The 21,726-nt window shown below is 33.8% G+C and overlaps 1 protein-coding gene across 1 annotated transcript in view; it reads left to right on the top strand.

Moving 5' to 3' along the window:
* LOC126887157 (T-cell activation Rho GTPase-activating protein-like) overlaps positions 1–20,631 on the top strand; it is a 53,696-nt gene extending 33,065 nt beyond the window's left edge. Inside the window, exon 7 of the mRNA XM_050654520.1 lies at positions 19,167–20,631. Within this exon, the coding sequence (XP_050510477.1) occupies positions 19,167–20,163 (997 nt within the window). The 3' untranslated portion in view covers positions 20,164–20,631. The remainder of the gene's footprint in view (positions 1–19,166) is intronic.
* Positions 20,632–21,726: the final 1,095 nt, after the last annotated feature.

Below are 21,726 nucleotides of genomic sequence, written 5' to 3' on the forward strand. Positions count from 1 at the left end.
AAAAAATTAGAAAGTAGGTATACCCAAAAATTACAATTTTTTTTCTCATAAAAAAAATCATAAAATATATCCTTACATTTTATAACAACTATTTTAACAAAAATTGCTAACATTACACATACAATGCCCAGTTAGTTCTTATCAAACCTGTTTTTGAAACTATTTAAGCTAATAGCTCCTACGATGTCATCACTTAAACTGTTCCATTTATCAAAAACTCGATTTCCAAAAAAGTTTTGCCTCTCAGTAGTTTTAAAAGGTTATTAAAAAAATTCGATGTTCCCCAAAATTCCCCCTAAGAATTCTATAAGTAGATATTAAATCACCTCTCTCTCTTCTATGGGTCAATGGAGACAACTTAAGCTTTCTTAATCGAGATTCATAGCTTAATCTTGCATAATTAAAAGGTAGCTTAGTAGCTCTTCCTTGTACTCCTTCTAATAAATTAATATCTCTTTGTAAATGAGGTGACCAAACAGATACCGCAAATTCCAGGTGAGGTCTGACAAGAGTTTCAAAAACAAGTCTGGAGACATTCTAGGAAAAGCTTTTGATATGAGGTATAAAGCAGAGTTAGCTTTACCGACTACTTTTGCTGTTTGAGTAGTCCAACCTAAGGCTACGGCTCCACGGGCTGGAAATTGACGCTAGCAGTAGCCGCAAAACGAACTTAAGGTTCCGCAGAACGGAATAGGAATAGCCGAACTGTACCGACTACAGGACTTGTGCGTAGTCGGTTCAGTTCGGCTATTCCTATTCCGTTCCGTGGAACCTTAAGTTCGTTTTGCGGCTACTGCTAGCGTCAATTTCCAGCCCGTGGAGCCGTAGCCTAACGTTTGGTTGACTGTAACGCCCAAGTCATTAACTTCCTGTACCGATTTCAGAGGAGCTCCATCCAAAAAATATGTTATATATGGATTGTTATATCCACATTGAACAACACAACACTTACACGTATGTATTGGAATAGCCCATTTCATGCTCCATTCTGATAGCTGTTTAAGGTCATTCTGAAGAGTATTAACAATATCGGGACAGTAATATAACTTTAAATCGTCGGCATATGAAACTGATTTTGACTGCCATCCGAACGTTAAATCAGATACGTACAACAAAAACAGAATAGGAATGTAGGATGATTCGGCGTTGTGTGTTGCTTCTTCATACCAGCGGGAAATAGTTGACTGGTTATTTCAGAGAGACATTGCTGTTGTGATAATCCTATCCGAATAATATAAAAAAGTATTGCTTGAAAATGTTCTCAGCTAAAGTCCATTTTTCGAACGACTTATTTTCAAAAATTCACTGTATCTACATGACTTGCTGTATCCTGTATCTCAATCGAATTCTGGATTTATGTCAACAAAATATTGAGGTTACATTTGTGTCGGAAGGTTTTATTGGTGGCGCCCTCTAAGTGGCTATATACAAAACTAGAAAGACAAACCTCCTAAAGTTGTTAGATTTGCGTTGTGTATACTAATCCATTATTGTTTAAGTTAGTTTTTTAGTTGCAATTTTTTCGAAATAAGAAATTGATAATTGGTATTCCAAGTAATGAATATGTCGTCAATCCTTTTTTACATTATTCTTTGAATTTTATCACTAAATCAAAGAACTTATATAAAAAAAACAAATATGGTTGACGAAAACATGAAAAAACAGAAGAGATGGCATGTACATGTACCTACACATATTGTATTAATAAAGTTTTGGAATGCATGTAATAGTTTAATCGTGTAATTACAACATTGAATAATATTTTTAAACCATACATACAGTTAAGTCCATGGTTCTTTACCCGTACATCATTAATACCTGCCGAGATGAAACACATACTTTTTATCTAGCATCAGTGTCTTCAACGTATGAAACTAAAGACAAACCAGCTACCACCTGTTATTAAGTAAAGACACGTGTTATTTTCATGAACGCTCTAGACTCAGTACATCGAAAAGAGAGGTACAAAAAAGACGCTTGTGTCTGTTTACTTGTGGCTATTTTTTGCTGTTTTTTGTCCTGTTTTTGCATTTAGAAGTTATTTATATTACACAAACAGTTGTTTTCACAACTAATTTTATATTGGTGTTTGAAATTTTATGGTAAGTGTTTTTTATTTTGCCATGAATTTACATACAATGTTAACCTCATTTACACAGTTAAGGAATAATTGTTTTGTTTAAGTTTCCGTAAAATTGAGTATGTATTAAATATTATTTATTTAATTATATTTTTTTATATAAATTGTTTATTTATTTTAATCACTAATGAATTAAAACAATGTATTGAGCTACTCATGGACTCTACAGTCTAGGCTACTACTAGGCTAAAGACTAGGCTATTACTAAACAAGGGTTCTAGGAATTACAAGTATGAGGCGTATAGAAGCCTTTGAGATGCGGGTTTTTCGAAGGATGCTGAAGATCTCTTGGGCAGAGCACGCGACCAACAACGAGATTGAAGAATGGGGACCGAGAGAGAACTCCTAAATATTGTAAAAAACAGAAAAACAAGTTATCTGGAACATTTACAGAGGAGAAAGATACTTTTTAACTCATAATGGAAGGAAAAGTGGAAGGAAGAAGAGGTCCAGGAAGAAGAAAGTGCTCCTGGCTGAAGAACGTAAGAGACTGGACAGCCATGGACACACATTCGAGACTAAGGAACTAAAAACCGCTCAAGATAGAGAGCAATTTGCTATTCGCGGTGTGCAAGTACTTGGAAGGGAAACGAGAAACGACCGTGCGCGAGTCGCGGAGAAATATTGCAACTATCTTAAATAATTCATATTGTCAATTGAAATTGTCAAATTGACGTATATTTCATACCTTCTGTCATTGAAGTAGAAAAATTATATATTGCTCCACAATATTGATATGATATGCAATTATTATATAAAGGTAAATTTAATTAATTGTATTTTGCTTGCAGTACTGCATTTTAATAACTAATTTTATTTACTACATACAATTGTTTACGTTTGCATAACATAACCTGCATCTTATTTTTCTTCTTATTATTTTTTTGGACTATGGCCTTGACAATTATCCAGCAACCAGGACTAATATAATTGGCCAATATAATTAAAAGTGCGAATAAAAGTACAGAGCGTAGAAATAGAGGTCGCTTTGCCGAACTTGCACGGTCCCAATAGTTATAGCCAACCTTCAGTAATGGAGAAGGCACCTTAAGGGCATAGGCGCAAAATGTCGCCTGTCAAAATGTTCAATGTGTTTTAAATGTATTCATTTTTTTCTAATTCTGAGAAAACTAATAAGTATTTTTGAAAAATTGAACCGCAGAATGAAAGATTTCATTATTACCGGGGGCCGAAAGTCCCTTAGAATAACTAAAAAGTTTCTTTGACATGAAGTATTTAAAATTTAAAAGTCACACTAAATTTTCTCTTTTTTAACCCCTGTAACTTATTAAAAAAAATCATTATAGAAGTTTTCAGGGACTTTCGGCCCTCGGTACTAACGTAATCTTTCATTCTGCGTTTAAATTTTTCAAAAATACTAATTAATTTTCTCAGTATTCGAAAAAAATGACAGGATTTAAATCACATTGAACATTTTGACAAGCGACATTTTGCGCCTATTCCCTTAAGAAGAAATAAGCTAGTTCAAATGTAGCTGTAATTCTGCACTAAAATTTTAAAGCAAATCTAACATTTTACGTTCTATTTATTTGATAACGTGAAATTTTATAATGTAATCCGTGATCGGAGCAGTAGCCACTTTCTGTCACTTGCTGTTGCGTGGAGTAAATTTCCGACTTATTTCGTATGCTTTAAATCAGGGGTCACCAATTAGTTTCTAATGACCCCAATTAGGGTCCGTTTCGAAAACTTATGACACTTCCGGAGTCCGGATTTAATGCTACCTGTGTCTGGTTGTTCTGATTCGGTTTCTTTGCAGATTCTTTTTAAAAACTATCCCCTATATACAAATCACAAGGGTGCTAGGCGAAATTTTTGGGCAGAAATTGTTTAAATTTTTTTTTACAAATTCAAATCATCGCCATTTTTGCCCCCGAAAATATGTTTTTAACATTTTTGGGTCATCTTAATCAAAAAAGATCTGTCATTTTCCCAAAACTTGACAGATTTCGGGTTTTAAGCGATTTAAAATTTGACAAATAATGCGAAAATAAGCATTTTTGAAGCTTGAAAACTCATGTTTAAACTATTATTTTTTCGGTTGTTAAGTGCCTAAATTGAAGTTTAAACATTCAATTTCAAGATTCTGATGAGTAATCGTGGCTTATTTCAATTATTTAGACCGTTGTTTATATATATAACTTTATAATAAACTTTAATTTAGGTACTTGGCCACCTAAAAACTAATAATTTACATATGAGTTTCAAGCCTATCGAAAATGCTTATTTTCGCATTTTTCAGATTTTAGTCGCTGATAACTCAGAAACTATCAACTTTTCAAAAATATGACATGAGACATTATTTGTTTAAAATTGCCCACAAAAGACAGAAAGGTAATTTTGAATTTGTTTAAAAAAATTGTTTCGCCCGGCACCCTTCTGATTTGTTTAAAAGGGACATATTTGAACAGGAATCCGCAAAAAAACGAATCAGAAAATTTTTATTTTGGACACAGTTAAGAATTTATATTGTGAATGTTAATGACCCTTTCTTTAAATCCACTTATTGAAACTGAGAAATTTAAAATAGTCATAGTACAAAATGGTAATTAACATGTTCTCTTTTCTACATTAGTTTCAATGCAAGCTGTTTGTTGCAAACTTATTAAATCTGAAAAGTACTCCCATCTAAATCGACTTATATTAGAAAGGAAATGAATATAAAAAAGGCACGTGACAATTTTATATAGCAGTTTACTTAAATTCAAAATTAATGATTATAATAAGTATGTATAACAATAAGGGGAAAACTCTTTACAAAATTAAATTATCAGTGAGAAAAATGACATTTTTTATTATATACGCTCTGAGCTTCGCTGGTGTCGCTCCTGGCGGATTACTAATTCAACTTTCACCGGTAATTTTTAAATTTATTATTTAATTGTTATCGCTTAATATTTACAACGCTAAAAAGTAATTAAATTGTAATAGATTTTTTTAAGATTTTGCTAATCAATTTGACGTTCTATTGATGAAATATTAATTTCTTACTTCGGATACTTTCACAATTATCGTGTAGATGGCGCTAAGAATTTATAATTACATATTACGGAACATTAAAAAAACGTAAATTCAGTATTTAAAACGTAAGTATATTTAAGGTAAAAATATATACCACAGCTTTGACCAAATAATATTTTTTATAATTAATGTTTTTAATTTTAATTTTAAATTAATCTCTTTGACATTTATGTCAAATTTCCGGTAAACGTTTACAGACTTTCCACTACTGGCGCTCGCGAATTTATAAATATCCCCTCTACGTACGAGCTCACAGCGTATACAACCTGTCTGAAGTTTTGAGTGAGTTTAGTGCAACTGATTCTTATTAGGGAGTTAAGATATCTGTTAAGGCTATGGGTACATAATTCGCAAATATTTTACGTGTGTCCCTACTTTTTCTGTCTTTACACGGCAAATTACGCGTAGTAAAATTCACACTCGTATGGATATGTAAACATTACTAGAATGTCATTCTACTTGAAAATGTCATCATTAATTTAAAGAGATGGGTTTTGAATGTTCTTGGATAACTGTTATTTTTATAATTGGAAATTATTAATTCAGTTAATAAATGTGATAATTTTTCACTAACTATGTATTCAGTGATTGTAATAATTTATTTGTACAACAAAGACTAATACTCAATCGAGAAAACAGGAAAAGTGTTGAAGTGATTTTTTAATAATATATTGTTATGGAACGCTTACAATTTTGAACATCTTTAACAACAAAATACTTGGATCACAGAATATATTATCCTGATGTATTCTATGCTTGGATCTTCCACAAATAATACACAATAAATAACTTTTTATTAAATTCACGTCTTAAATCAATTATTTATCAAATACAGTATATTTCAATAATATTTAATCAATAACTCAACATATTCCCGATGCAATGTCAAATATTTAAAATTGTCACTGATTGTCAGTGTCTGACTGTCAATATATGCTGACAATATTATATTCGGCTGAGTGCGTTGTAAGACAAAGATAGATTTGGAAAATATTACCACGGCATTGTGTTTATTTTTTTCGAATCCTGAAAAAACCAATAAATATTTTTGAAAAATTTAAACGCAGAATGAAAGACTAAATTATTACCGAGGGCCGAAAGTCCCTTAGAATAAATAAAAAGTTTATTTTGAATGATATATTTGAAATTAAAAATCACACTAAATTTTCTCTTAGTTTTTCACCCCTGTAACTTATTAAAATAAACATTATAGAAGTTCTGAGGGACTTTCGGCCCTCGCTAATAACGTGATCTTTCATTCTGCGTTTAAATTTTTCAAAAATACTAATTAGTTTTTTCAGGATTCGAAAAAAATTAATCCCCATTTGAATAGCATTGCAGCCGAAAATACGTTAGATCCTCTTAAGGTTGATCTGAACCCCCCCAAAAAAAAAATTTGAAGTTCAAAAATTTTGAAAAAATTTGAGAAGGTGTATGTGATTACTAGAAGTATTTTGACAAATTTTGAGCGAACTTCATGTTTTCGTTTTCGAAAAAACTCAAAAATACTCTTTTTTTCCAAGTATAAAGCGGGAAAACCAAACATACAATTTTGTTAATTTTCTTACAGCATAAAGATATAATCCTAAGAAATACTTATGAATTTTTTGAAAATTTTTGATCTTACAGTTTTGCCACAATAGGAAAAAATAATATGTTTTGGCTTATAATAAAGCTACCGGTAAGAAATCGGACAAAATTTTAATAACAACATATTTAAAACTGTAAGAGTGGAAAATATTTGCAATAAAATGTTGAATATTTTTTCCTAAACATATGAAAAATCTCGTTAAACAAGAATTATATCTTGAATTGCCGCTGTGAATTTGTGCCGCCATGAAGTGACTCCATCTACAACATCGGTAATATTTATGTTCGATAGATAGCAGTACCTTCTGCTAGAATCGCGTCAAACAGAACTTTATCCTAGCAGCGTTGCTATATCAATTACTTTGTACAACAAAACGTGTTATTGTATTATAGTTAGTAGGTAATATAATACAGATATAAGCCTACTATAACGTCTATTTATAACGCATCAACGTGACCTTCTGAAATTAATTTAACTACTTTTCTTGAAATATTGTCAGTCCCCTTGGCCGTATTAGATTTTGATATATTTAGGGCCGGGACTTTTTGTCTCGATTAAACCCGAGTTGGCTTTTTAATGTTTTTAAATAACATGAAGTTGTCTTTTTTATTTGTACTTTTTCATGTATCTCTGAAGCTTTGTATTTGACTATATGTATTTTGAATTGGAGCATAAATAGTCTACTTTTGTCAAATAGTTTTTCTAATAACTACCATCCATGGTGTTTCTCTTTTGTCGCACTTATGTTTATTAAAGATTTTAATTGAAATCATTATTTTATCTTTAAAATTTTCATTGTTCATTACTTTTTGCATTTGTGGTGAGCTAAATTTAAAGGAAACCAATTGGACGATATTTAAATAGATATGGAGTAAGAGTACCTAAATAAATAACCACTTTTGAAATTAATTCAGGATACGTTAAAAAATATTTTCACCTTCATATTAAAAATAAAAAAAGGATCAATATAAAAGAAATAATAACAATCAATTTTAAAAATCTTACATCTATATTGATTTCTTCTATGTACAAAAACAACAGAAATAAATAAATATTAGCGAAGACAAAAGAAAAAATGTGTTGACACTTAATAATATGTTAAATAAACGTATTGATTAGTCTGATGCAAGTAGAAGTAGAACTAGAACTGTTATATGGAGCTAATCTGGATCGGTATAAATTAGATGAGAAAGAAAAAAATCTAATAAACAGTTTCTTTGAGAGCAGAAAGAGAAAGAGTATGGAATATTAGAAAATGAAAACGGCGCGGCAGAATAATCATCGATAAAGAAGTAAAAAAGGAAACGCGATAACGATATCTGGAACAATTGTTTTATCTGATAAGACACGAAGAAAAGCCAGAAATTGCTATCAAAACTGTTTCTTTTAGCTGTAACCTTTCTGATGTTTTTGTGTCCAGCATGCCTACTACGATACGGTCTCGGATCAATTCCTCCTTCAGTTGCCCATAATTACAATGTTCTGCTAAGGTATGTAGGCTAGTAATAAATAAGTCAATGGTTTCACCTGGTTTTTGTACTGTAGAATTGAATTTGAAACGTTCATATATAATATTACGGCTAGGGATAAAATATTTGTCAAAAACATTTAGAACTTCCTCGTAAGTATTTGGAATTTTTTGAAATTGTATCAAAATATCTTCGGATTCTTCTCCCATAAGGTACACTAGGATATCTATTTTTTGTTTTTCTGTCTTTTGGAGCTGCCCTGATACCGACATGTAGCGTTCCAGCCTCTTCCTCCATGCAGGCCAAATTGCTGGGGCCAAAAAATTGAATTTTTCCTAGGGTTAACATTCAATGGTGCTGGATTTACTATACCTTGAGTATTTGCATCAGGAGTACACTTGCGATCATAAAAAGCGGGTCACTCGACGAATTATTCAAGTTATGTGTATCGATTTTTCTAAACTTGTTGTCCGATTTGAGTGATTTTTTTAGTATGTTATAGCCTTATTCTCTAACAATATCCCTATAATAATATTGTTGCTAGACAGGTAAATTGTCATTGTATACCGGGTGTAACAGTCATACTGTGTTTATTCCTCAAAGTTCGGAACACCCTGTGGAATGTTTTAGCATAGATAAAATATTGAAATTAAAACTCGATTGTAGCCTTAGGCTTTCTTAACATTTTCTTTTTTGTTTTATTTGTTTTTGTTGAATAATAAAAAAGTTAGGCACGTTAACAACTAACCATGCTCTTCATCAATACAGGGTGTTTCTAAATAAGTGCGACAAACTTTAAGGGGCAATTCTGCATGAAAAATAATGACAGTTTACTTTATAAACATATGTATGTCCGCAAATGTTTAAGTTTTTCTTACAAACTGACGATTTATTTATTGCTCTAAAGCCTGTAGAGATATGCAAATGAAATTTGGTAGGTGTTAAGAGACAGTTATTGTGCATTTTTTGACATACGATTAATAATTCTACATTCACCATTGGCGTGCATACGGGTATAAACATTTTAGATACATCCCGTATGCACGCCAATGGTGGATATAAAATTCTTAGTTGTATGTCAAAAAATACGCCATAACTACCTCTTAACACTCAAATTTCATTTGCATATCTCAACCGGTTTTAGAGCAATAAATAAATCGTCAGTTTGTAAGAAAAAAAAACAACACCCCATATCTTGAAACCGAAGAATTTGCAGCCATATACGTTTATAAAGCAAACGGTAATTATTATTTTTTCATGCAGAATTGCCCCTTAAAGTTTGTCGCACTTATTTAGAAACACCCTGTATTGATGAAGAACATGGTTAATTGTTAACGTGTCTAACTTTTTTATTAGCCAACATAAACAAATAAAACAAAAAAGAAAATGTTAAAGCCTAAGGCTACAATCGAGTTTTAATTTCAATATTTTATCTATGCTAAAACATTCACAGGGTGTTCCGAACTTTGAGGAATAAACACAGTATGATTGTTACACCCAGTATACAATGACAATTTACCTGTCTAGCAACAATATTATTATAGCGATATTGTTAGAGAATAAGGCTATAACATACTAAAAAAATCCATCAAATCGGACCAAAGGTTTAAAAAATTCGAGACATCAAACTCGAATAATTCGTCGAGTGACCCGCTTTTTATGATCGCAAGTGTAGTATTAGTAGACATTTTCAGTGTTACTTTATGTCGGGTATGATTTCAACCTTCAACCACAATTGACCACAATGCAGAATATTTTCTTGCCCCTTAACCTTGCTTTGCTACTCTTGGCATGTGCTAGTGGTTAATGGGTAATATAGTTTTATACTTAAAATATACGTGCTGCACTCAACACCGCTGCCACCATGTTTAGTTGGGTTCTTTAATAATGACTATTAAGTACTCTTGATTAAAGATATCTTTATTTAGTTTGATCATCTTACATCGCTTGTCCCGGTACCGGTTCCCCGGATCAGACCTAACCTAACTTCATCCTAATCCTTGTTCACCTATATGACATCTATATAGGCAACCAAAGATACACTAACAGAACAAAAACAAAAAATATAGTAAAGCAATGTGGATTGTTTGTGTGCTTGGAAAAAGGTTATCGGTATTCAGCCCGAGAATATACACCTCTAGAGACAGCCAAATCCATAAAAACATGTAGCTTGTTAAGTGAATGTCCCTAAAGAAAACAATAACTTCTTATTTAGCCTGTTTGCATCCACTCCTGGACAAAGGCCTCCCATGAGTTTTCCACTCTTCTCTGTTTTGTGCTCTTTGGTACCAGTTTCTCCCCACTTTTGCTTTGAAGTCATCTAACCATCGTTTTTGTGGTCTTCCTCTGCTAGTACTATGCTCGCGTGGTCTCCAATGTACAATGTTCTCGTCCACCTTTCTTTGTTTTGCCGTGCCACGTGTCCTATCCAGTTCCATTTCATTTGCGCAATTCTTCCAGTTACATATTCCACCTTCGTCCTGTTTCGTACGTCCCATTTCAAATATGTTCTCTCAGAGATACTCCTAACATAGCTCGTTCGATGGCCCTCTGTGTTCTTAATCTATTGGCTGATAACCCTGTAAGTGTCATGGTATCCACTCCATCAGTCATAACTGGTAGAATACAACTGTTGAATACCCTTTTTTCTAGGTTTATTGGTATCTTTTTGTTTTTCAACACATCACTGAGTCTTGCAACTGCTGCCCAAGTAATTCGGATTCTTCTAGTTATCTCTGCCGTTTGATTCTTTTTGCCTAGCTTGATCGTGTGTCTCTTCGACACTTTCGATCTGACTTCCATCTAAGTCGATTCTGATATTTTGATTTGTCATCACTTTTGTTTTATTTAAATTTATTTTTAAACCGCTTTTCTTCTCAGATTCCTGTTTAAGCATCTTTAGTATGTAGATTAGTTCTTCTGTATTGTTGCTTATGAGCACTATGTCATCGGCAAATCTTAGATGACTTAAAAATTTAAGTGACAATTTAACTTTTTCTTCTAAGACATAAGGCATCTTATGCATCTTCTAATTCAATAGTAAATAATTCTATATTCTATATCTGGAATCAATCCTTGCGTTATTCATTCCGTCTAATACGGCCCAGAGTTCTATGGAATCGAATGCCCTATTGTAATCAACAAATGCTGAATGAAGAGGTTCATTGTATTCGTTACACTTTTCGAGAAATGTCCTTATTGTCTGTAGGAGTAGGTGTTCTACGGTACTATAACCTTTGCGATATCCCGCTTGTTCAACAGGCTGGTAACTATCGAATTTATCTGATAGTCTGTTGGTCATTATTGTGGTAAGCAGTTTGTACGGATGTGGTAACAGACTTATTGGTCTGTAATTTTCGAGTTTGTGTTTGCCTCCTTTATTTTGTAGTAGAAGTAGCTGCGCATTTTGCCAAGTGGTTGGAATAGCAATATCAAAGAGGCACTTCTTCATTGGGATTTTAACTGCTTCCAAGGTAGTTTGACCTCCATCTCTAATCATCTCTTTTGTTATTCCGTCGTCTCTATATTTTCCATTTTTCATTTGATTTAAGGCATTTATAACTTCCTCGTTAGTAATAAACCATACCATAATAATAACTTTAGTAATAAACTATACTCAGAAATAATGCTGAGTACCGCAAGACACTCAAGATATGATCCAGAAAACAACACAGCCCATCAGTGTCTGGATACATTAAAACAAAAACTCTCCGTTTATTCAGGGCGAATAAGGAGGTACAAAGTTAGTAACAACCGCAAAAGCGACAATGCTCTTTTTGAGAGTTCTGAGAAGGCGTTCTATCGAAAACTCAATTCCACTGTAGAACGTGTCGATAAGACTTACCCAAGCCAAGAAGAAATTCATGAGTTTTGGGGAAATCAACTTTCCACACCAGCTGCTCTTAACAACAATGCTGGATGGATAGAAGATACGACACAGAACTGCCAACACTACATTACTACCCTTTACGAACCCTTCACTACTGAAGAAGTCTCAAATATCATCAAAGAGCTTCATAACTGGAAATCTCCTGGACAAGATGGAGTTCAAAACTTTTGGCTCAAGAAGTTTTGGAGTGTTCATGAATGCTTATCATCATTAATTAATCATGTTATTTCTAATCCGCAGGATATACCAGCATTCCTAACTCAGGGTACCACTTATTTAATACCGAAGGATCAAAATAACACCCAAGATCCAGCCAAATACCGCCCAAATACTTGTCTTCCAACTTTGTATAAATTGGTCACATCCTGTGTAGCCCGGCGTATCTACCAACACTGTGCTCTGAACAATATCATAGAACCTCAACAGAAAGGATGCGCTAAGGGTTCCATGGGATGCAAAGAACAACTCATCATCGACTCAGTCATTTCTAACCAGGCATATTCCAAAAAGAGGAATCTTTTTACTGCCTTCATTGATTACAAGAAGGCCTTTGATTCAGTGCCGCATGAATGGCTTATAGATATATTGAGAATATATAAAGTCGATGATAATATAGTGACCTTTTTAGAGCATATAATGACAGAGTGGAAAACTAGAATTCACCTTCAAATACCTGGTGAAATTAACATCGAAACTGAAAATATCGCAATCAGCCGGGGCCTGTTTCAAGGAGATTCGTTGAGTCCTCTGTGGTTCTGTCTAGCTATGAACCCACTATCTCAGCTATTGAACTCCACAGACGCAGGTTTTAGCATCAAAAATAACAACAATGTGGTGGCGAAGCTTAATCATTTATTGTACATGGATGATTTGAAATTAATGGCTTCCACTCGAAACCAACTCGATGAGATGCTAAAAACTGTAGAAACTTTTTCTAATGATATTAGTATGCACTTCGGACTAGACAAGTGCCGTATTTTAAATATAGTCAGAGGAAAAGTACAGCCCGGAGGATTCGATATGCAAAATGGCCAGAACATCGAGGCCATGGGTGAAAACGATATGTATAAATATCTTGGAGTAAAGCAAGCGCGGAAAATTGACCATAAACAAATGAAAACAGAGATAACTACAGAGTTTATACGAAGGGTAAAACAGCTGCTTCGCTCACAACTTAACAGTAGAAATTTGTTTAAGGCACTAAACACCTACGCATGTTCCGCGCTTAGCTATTCGTTTGGCATTGTTAAGTGGACAAAAACGGACATAGAGAATCTTCAGCGAAAAGTAAGAACACACCTCACAAAGGCACAAAAACACCATCCTAAAAGTGCAGTAGAAAGAACAACATTACCACGGAATCTAGGAGGAAGAGGACTTATGGATATAGGTGAGCAATTAGATAAACAAATTGCTAATTTAAGAAATTATTTTCAGTTGCAAGCTGAGACGTCTACTTTACATCGCGCTATTTGCGCAGTAGATGACACAACACCGATCAAACTGAGGGAACCAGAAATACGCATAAACCACCTCACTAAAGACGAAAAAATGCGCACCTGGATGGGTAAACCTCTGCACGGGCGACATCCCAATGAGGTCAGCCAAGACTATGTCGACAATACAGCGTCGAACTATTGGTTGACATCAGGAAAGATGTTCCCTGAAACGGAGGGTTCATTACTGGCCATTCAGGATCAGGTTATACCAACCAGAAATTACCTGAAATATATCGTCAAAGACCCTCAGGTTCAAAACGACAGATGCCGATATGGATGTCAAGCCCAAGAAACCATCCAACATATTACAGGGGGCTGCCAGGCATTTGCTGCAACTGAATACAAGGAACGGCATGATGCAGTGGGAAAAATCCTTCATCAGGAGATAGCTTTCAAGCTGGGACTTCTCCAAACGGACCATCTCCCGTATTATCAATACGTCCCTGAGAGTATGCTTGAGGATGGCAACTACAAGCTATACTGGGACCGCACTGTGCTCACAGACCAAACAGTGGCACATAATAGACCAGATCTTGTACTAGTTAATAAATTAACAAAACAAACAACACTAATTGATGTGGCGATACCTAACAACAATAATCTACGTAGTAAATTTACTGAAAAGATCGCCAAGTACAGAGATCTGGAAATTCAAATACGAAGGCAATGGAGAATGCAAAGTACCCAGACGATACCGATTATCATGTCTACTACTGGAGTCATTCCGAAGACCCTCCTCGAAAGCATCAAAAAGCTGGGTCTGAATGAACATCTTTATAAGACCATGCAGAAAGCTGTATTACTCGCGACGGCCAGAAGTGTACGAAAATTTTTGGGAGATACACCTGCATTCCCAGGGGCGTCATTTGGGCGTCCAGGGGGGGGCATTTGCCCCCCCCTGGCCCTAAAAAATGACTGAAATTTACAAAAAATACATCAATATTCATCATAACATCATATATAATGTATTGTATATATAGTGCTTGCCCCCCCCAAACAAAATTTCAAATGACGCTCCTGTGCATTCCAAGTCACCTAGGGCTCGATAACACGGAAAGAGTCCCACCAGAGCTCAATCCTTTTGATACCGTAGGTATCTGGGATGAGTCAATTTTCCCCTTAGAGGGAGTGTGAGCCATATGGCTAAATCTGAACTATACCATTTATACTACAGCCAACGATCAAATGTGTAATTTGGAGAAGTGTCAGAAGAAATGGAGATAAGGAGAGGGGCCAGGCAAGGTTACATACTGTCGCCGTTATTGTTTAGTTCTTATTCTGAAGAAATCACACAAGAAGCTTTGGTAAACGAGACAGTCGGCATAAAAGTGAATGGAAATTTAATTAATAACATTAGGTATACCGACGATACAGTCATAATATCAGACAACTTGGAAGACTTAGAAAGAAAAATGAACAAAATATTAAGATATATGTAATGGAGAATACGGACTCTCCCTTAACCTCAAAAAACCAAAATTTATGAAAAATAGCAAGAACAACAACATAAATGAAATATTAACGGTAGGCGGCCAGCAGTCTGAGAGAGTAAAAAAATATACTTACTTGGGAACGATAATCACAGAAAATAACGATTAGACTGCAGAAATAAGAGAGAGAATTGAAAAAGCACGTGCCAACTTCGTGAAAATGAAAAAGATTTTATGCAGCAAAGATCTGATATTGGCCCTCAAAATAAGGCTAATTAAATGTTATGTACACAGAGTGCTTTACTATGGAACTGAATCATGGACATTAAATCGAAATGCAATAAATCGACGGTTCTCTTAGCAAGACAGAGACGAACTAGTTTTGGTGTTAGTGAAATAGTTTTCAGTATTTTTTTCTGTTAAGTCATTTTTAATATCTTTATTATAACCTTTTTTGTCTTATTCTGAGGTATCTCATGAAACTGATTACGCAAAAAGATCTCATGGGAATATTTTTCCCAAGAAACGCGAGGTTTTCGCCTTGCTTAAACATATTTTGCGGAATTTAAAATCAAAATCCTATTATTACATCTACAGATGCATATAAAATATGATACATCCATGGCCGTCGTCCACATGTTTACAAAAAACATATTGTTTCCATAATATATAAGCGCTAAAACAAATTTAGCAATTTCCCTATTCTACTTTGCAAAATTCATATAGTATCACAACACTTGATTATACATTTTTGAGGCATTCGCACTGTCCGTCAACGTGTTAAAAGGTTTATGTGTATAAACAAAATTTGTGCAATGTAATACACTTTTACATGATTTGTCGAGAGTGAATGGAAGAGGTCGTAAAATTTTATTACCATCTTTCAGTGTCAGTGTGAGATAAGATGAATTCCTTACTAACTGGAATATTTAGTTACGGAGAAACATAATATGTAATTAGTCTATGTTGTGAGGCCGCTCCCGTCTGAAAAAAATTCTGATTTGGTTTCTTTGCGGATTCCTATTCAAAAATGTCCCCTTTAAATAAATCAGAAGAGTGCCAGCGAAATTTTTGGGCAAAAATTGTTAAAAAAAATGTTTCTAAACAAATTCACAAGATTACCATTTTTTGTCCAGGAAAATATTTTTTCTTGTTTTTTTTTGGTCATTCTAAGCAAGAAAAATAAATATCTTTTCATTTTTTCAAAAGTTGATAGTTTTCGAGTTAGAGGTGAACTAAAATCTGAAAAATGCGAAGATAGACATTTTCGAGGCGTAAAAACTCATATTTAAATTATTATATTTAAGGTTGGCAAGTCCTTAAAGTGAAGTTTAAACATTCATTTTTGAAATTCTGAGTAGTAATCGGGTCTAACTTCAATTTAGACCGTTGTTTTTTAATTGTTAATTATGCGCGTCCATCCGATTTTGATGCCAATGCAGCAGGCTCTATTTCAACAATCTCCTATTTTGCCCTGTAATTCTTTAGGTTTTTTGGCTTCTTCTAAACAAAAAAGATATCTTCTCATTTTTCTGAGAAGCTAACAGTTTTCGAGTTACAAGGGATTTAAAATCTGAAAATTGCGAGAATACACGTCGCTTGCTGAGAACATTAGTGACGTAACTTCAAAAACGTAGTTTGTAGCGCCTTAACTATATCATGTATGGATATTGCACGTAGAATATAATATGTTTTAATGTAATACCGCCACATGTTGCGAGTGCTAGGGGTATTTTACAGAAAATAGAATTCCTTGATGGATCATTAACCTTAGCTTAGATGTATAGATACTACAAAGAGTAACGAGAAGAAAAGCAGTTGCCATCTGTCAAAAGATGTACATATGAAATATTTTTTAACACAGAATGTAATATTTCTTTTTTTAAACCGACGAAAGATCACTGCGCAACTTATGAGGTGTATAAACAATGCAATCAAGAAGAAAAATAAAAAGGCCAAGAACAATACACACGTCACATTCGTAGTAAAGAAAGAAGCCGAGAAGAAAAAGCAAAAAATATTACAAATCCTACATAAAAAATAATAAACTCATAGTAGCTTGCTTCGATTTGCAAGCAGTATTACCTACACATTGCGGAGATATTTCTACATTTTTTTATAAGTCCTGTCTCAATTGCTTTAATTTTACGATTTTCTAAGTAGCATCGCAAACAGTTCCTGCTGTTTTTGGCACGAGGCCATTGCTATGCGAGGAGCAAATTAAATTGCAACATGCCTCTCTAGCTATCTATCTACTTTACCTGCAGGAAAAGATATTATTTTTTATTCCGACAACTGCGTTGGCAAGAATAAGAATAAGGCGGTTTTGGTGGTACTTATGTACTTATATGCAGTTACGCATGCTGAAATAAATAACATTACTCACAAATTTTTAACTGTTGGTCATACCCAAAATGAGGGTGATTCGATGCATGCAGTAATCGAGAAAGCAAAAACACAGTTTAACTCAATTCATGTCAGTGGCCACCTCTAATAAGTGCTGCAAAAAGAAAAACGGTAGGCCCTATAAAGGGAATGAAATGGACGCTGAAGACTTTTTTGACAAGTACCTTTCAAAAATTTTTGGGCAAAAATTCACCAAAAATTCGGATAACGAGAAAGTAATATGGAATAATATACAAATTCTTAAAGTAGAAAAGTGTTTTCCTACAAAATTTTTTTACAAAGTTAACTTTGACTATACAACCTATAAAACTATTGACCTTTCTACTCGTCGTTTTTCTGATAATAATAATATTTTAGAGCAATATAACTCAAAACCAGCCTACGAAAAGCCTCCTACTGTAGGAGAGAAAACAAAAGAGCATTTACTGGAATTATGCAAAAAAAATCTTATTGCAAATGTACATCAATCATTTTATTTCAATTTGTTGAGTTAATTTCACTTTGTTGTGATTTATAATATACAATAATTATAATTATTAGATAAATTTATCTAGTAAACTACCATTTATAACTTTGTCTGGTTTTTCATTGTTAATCTGTATAATCGTAGCAGTTATGGTTGATGAGTTATTTAAAAATATAATGCAATACCGCCATATCTTACAAATATTTATAATGGTTAAATATTGCTTGTTTTTCAATAAAGATATCCATTCGTGTGCTATTGAATTACTAATATTCTAATATTCAATTACTTGTCTTAAAATATCTATTTTGTAGAAGAAGAAAACCGCAGTTGTATCGGTATTGAATGGGATGTGCGATATATTAATATAAATGTGAGCTTTTAAGCTTCGAAAATGCGTATTATCGCATTTTTCAGATTTTAAATCGCCCCTAACTCGAAAACTATCAACTTTTGAGAAAAATGACACGAAACCTTTCTTGTTTAGAATGACCCAAAAAACCTAAAAAAATATTTGCCGGAGCAAAAAATGGTGATCGTTTGAATTTCTTTAAAAAATTGTTTAAACAATTTCTGGCCAAAAATTTCGCACTCAGATTTCCTTAAAGGGGACATTTTTGAATAGGAATCCGCAAAGAAACCGAAACATAATTTTCTTTCAGACGGGAGCGGCCTCACAACATGGACTAAATGTTTCTTGCTATTAACATTGTTATTAGGCGTTGGTAAAATTACTGTTTAAACAATTTGGCATCATAGCCAATTGAGCCGATGGGTGTAACGATAAAAAAGTGTTCAGGTTTCTACATATTACTGAGTCATCATGTAGAAATCTACAATTAAGTTGAAAATGTTACCACAATGGCATGCTACAGTAGAGCCATCTCTAGGATCAGAAACAAATTAATTAAGGGTTCATATCAACCTTAAGTAAGATATCTGTTAGCTGAGATCTGTACCTATTTTTAATAAAGTTCATTCTTGATAAAGCGCCTTCGCACACATAAGTTGAGCCAAAGGTAGTACACGATTTCATGGCCAAACATTTTCAAAATTACCAAACACTATATTCTGAATTCAATCGCGGTCCGCACAAAACTAGCTCACGGTCCGGATGCGGACCGCGGTCCGCCAATTGGTGACCCCTGCTTTAAATGATGACGCACGGGTAAAGAACCATGGACTCAACTGTATTAGTTTTTCTGTATATGTTCTAATAATTTTTACATTTCAGTTCCTATGAAAACAAATCTACTAAACACAAGCCAGAACCAGAACGTAACAAAAAGGCACTCTTGCAACGTAGATGGTCCGCTATTACGTCCGCGACCAATCTCCGACGAAAAAAACGGGAATCTGTCTTGTATCAACCCAGAGAAGACAGCCTTAACTCCTCTCAAGAGGCGTATGTTCGCGTTCCAAAGGTTGAGTATGAAGAGATTAAAAACAGAGTATCTGCTATAGAGAAACGACTGAGTTTTGAACTAGAAACAGTCGCTTCTACAGTTGTTCGTCGCGAAGCTAATATTATACAAGATATCCAATCAGAATACGAGAAAACACTTGGCCAAGCTGAAGCTTTGAGTCCGGGAACTGACCAGCTGGCGAGAAGACTGAGCAAGGAACTGAAAATTAGAACTTCCGAACAGAAAATTATTCGGTCGCCTAGTGCCCGTAAAATCGGTAATATACGTCGAAGATCTCGCGAACTTGTCAGAAATAACTCCCTTCAACATGTCCAACATGTATCTCGTGAAGTTAAGGAAACTAAATTAACACGTAGCATTTCTTCTCCACTGACTAATAAGAATTTTGTGAATGTAACTGGTACTCCCTCTTTTAACAGTACTTCTCATATAACGTTCAAGTCTAACGGATATAGCTTTAATTCTGAGAATAGTTTAGGAAAATCAGCATCTTCAGGTAACATTTCTGATGACAAGAATTTTTCACGACACTCATCTCTACGAAGGGAAAGGCGTATTTTGAGACGAAGTAGCAATGTTACTCCTAAAAGAACTTTAGTCAAAGAAAGATACAATCAGTTTTCGGAAGTCAATAAAGAGAACAATGTGAAGGAAATGGGAGGTAACACTCCAGTTCCTCATATTAAAAGAACATTGCCGATTAAAGGAACGCCTAAGAGATTTTGTGCTACTCCTAAAGCTAATGTAAGAAGTACTCCGCTACGAGTATTGCCCAATGCGGAGTTTAATTATGTAAATATTTAACAAATTCTTTTAAAAGCTGTGAATATTTTGTATGGTGGTATAATTTGATCATCTATTTACGAAGTTAAAACTTCAATTTATTATATTAATTAGCAAGCCTCAATCCATGATAAACCAGGTGTTCAAACCAAACGCTTCTTTCAGTGCATCATGAATTTTGACGTCATATTCGCCCCGTGCATGACTGACGCGACACCTAGCGTAGTCGCCTGACATTTGTGACGACCACAATTTGACGTTAAACATATGATACGCATATGACATATTTGACGTTAATATGTAGGTAATATTTATTTACCAGTTTTGATAAAATGTGTTTACAAACAATAAGTGTGTTCGCGTAGATAGTCAGGGATTAGTCCACGACTAGTTGAGCATGCGCTCTTTAAAATAATTTTAACTATTTATAATGGGAAATAAGCCACAATGTTATTAAAAAATGATTTTTATTAACGTTTCGACGCCCAAATCGGGTGCCGTTGTCAAAATACAAAATACTATTAACATAAACAAAAATGTTGTTGCTTAGTAAAAAAATTCTTCTAATAATTTATTTAATTTGACTCATTTATATCGGCAATTCAGATACATAATATGATACATTTTAAAGTAGAAGACTTTAAAATGATATTGCCAATATTTATGAGTTGCGTTCCTGGGACGACTTTACTGAAAGATATTTCATTCGATTGCATGAAATCAACCCCAACTTAAGAATATCCGTCACAAAAAATCATAGCATGTGATCTGTCTTTAAAGAGACAACCACATGCAACGGTGACATTAAAATTCTCGCGTTAGAGATCTCATAGTAAATCACGAGGGAAACCCAGGAAAAACCTCGTGATACCATCCCGACATCGTAAGTATTTGGTCTTACTTTTAATTTACTCTCAAAATTAATACCAAATTCTGACTTTACTATAATTTTGTTTAAATTATAAATAATATCAATAATACATTGATATATAAGTAATACTAAAATATAAAATATGTACTAACTTGACTATTGACTTACTAATTGTGGTATTTTCTTTCTATTGACTTCCTCTTTCATTATGGGTATCCACATCCTACTGCATTCCACCGAGGAATTTGCGACACAATTGGTTTCGTTTAGCATAATTAGAGCCGCTTCTTTGATTTTTTTCTTTTTTTATTATCTGTTTCTTTCAGGACTATACTTGAATCTCTCCACTGAACTCTATGTTCATTATCCCATGCGTGTTGACATATTTGAGATCTATCAAATTCTAAGTAATCGAATGAACTATCTTTCAGTAAAGTCGTCCCAGGAACGCAACTCATAAATATTGGCAATATCATTTTAAAGTCTTCTACTTTAAAATGTATCATATTATGTATCTGAATTGCCGATATAAATGATTCAAATTAAATAAATTATTAGAAGAATTTTTTTACTAAGCAACAACATTTTTGTTTATGTTAATAGTATTTTGTATTTTGACAACGGCACCCGATTTGGGCGTCGAAACGTTAATAAAAATCATTTTTTAATAATATTGTGGCTTATTTCCCATTATAAATAGTTAAAATTGTAAA

The sequence above is a fragment of the Diabrotica virgifera genome, chromosome 6, assembly GCF_917563875.1.
Source record: "Diabrotica virgifera virgifera chromosome 6, PGI_DIABVI_V3a".
NCBI lineage: Eukaryota > Metazoa > Arthropoda > Insecta > Coleoptera > Chrysomelidae > Diabrotica > Diabrotica virgifera.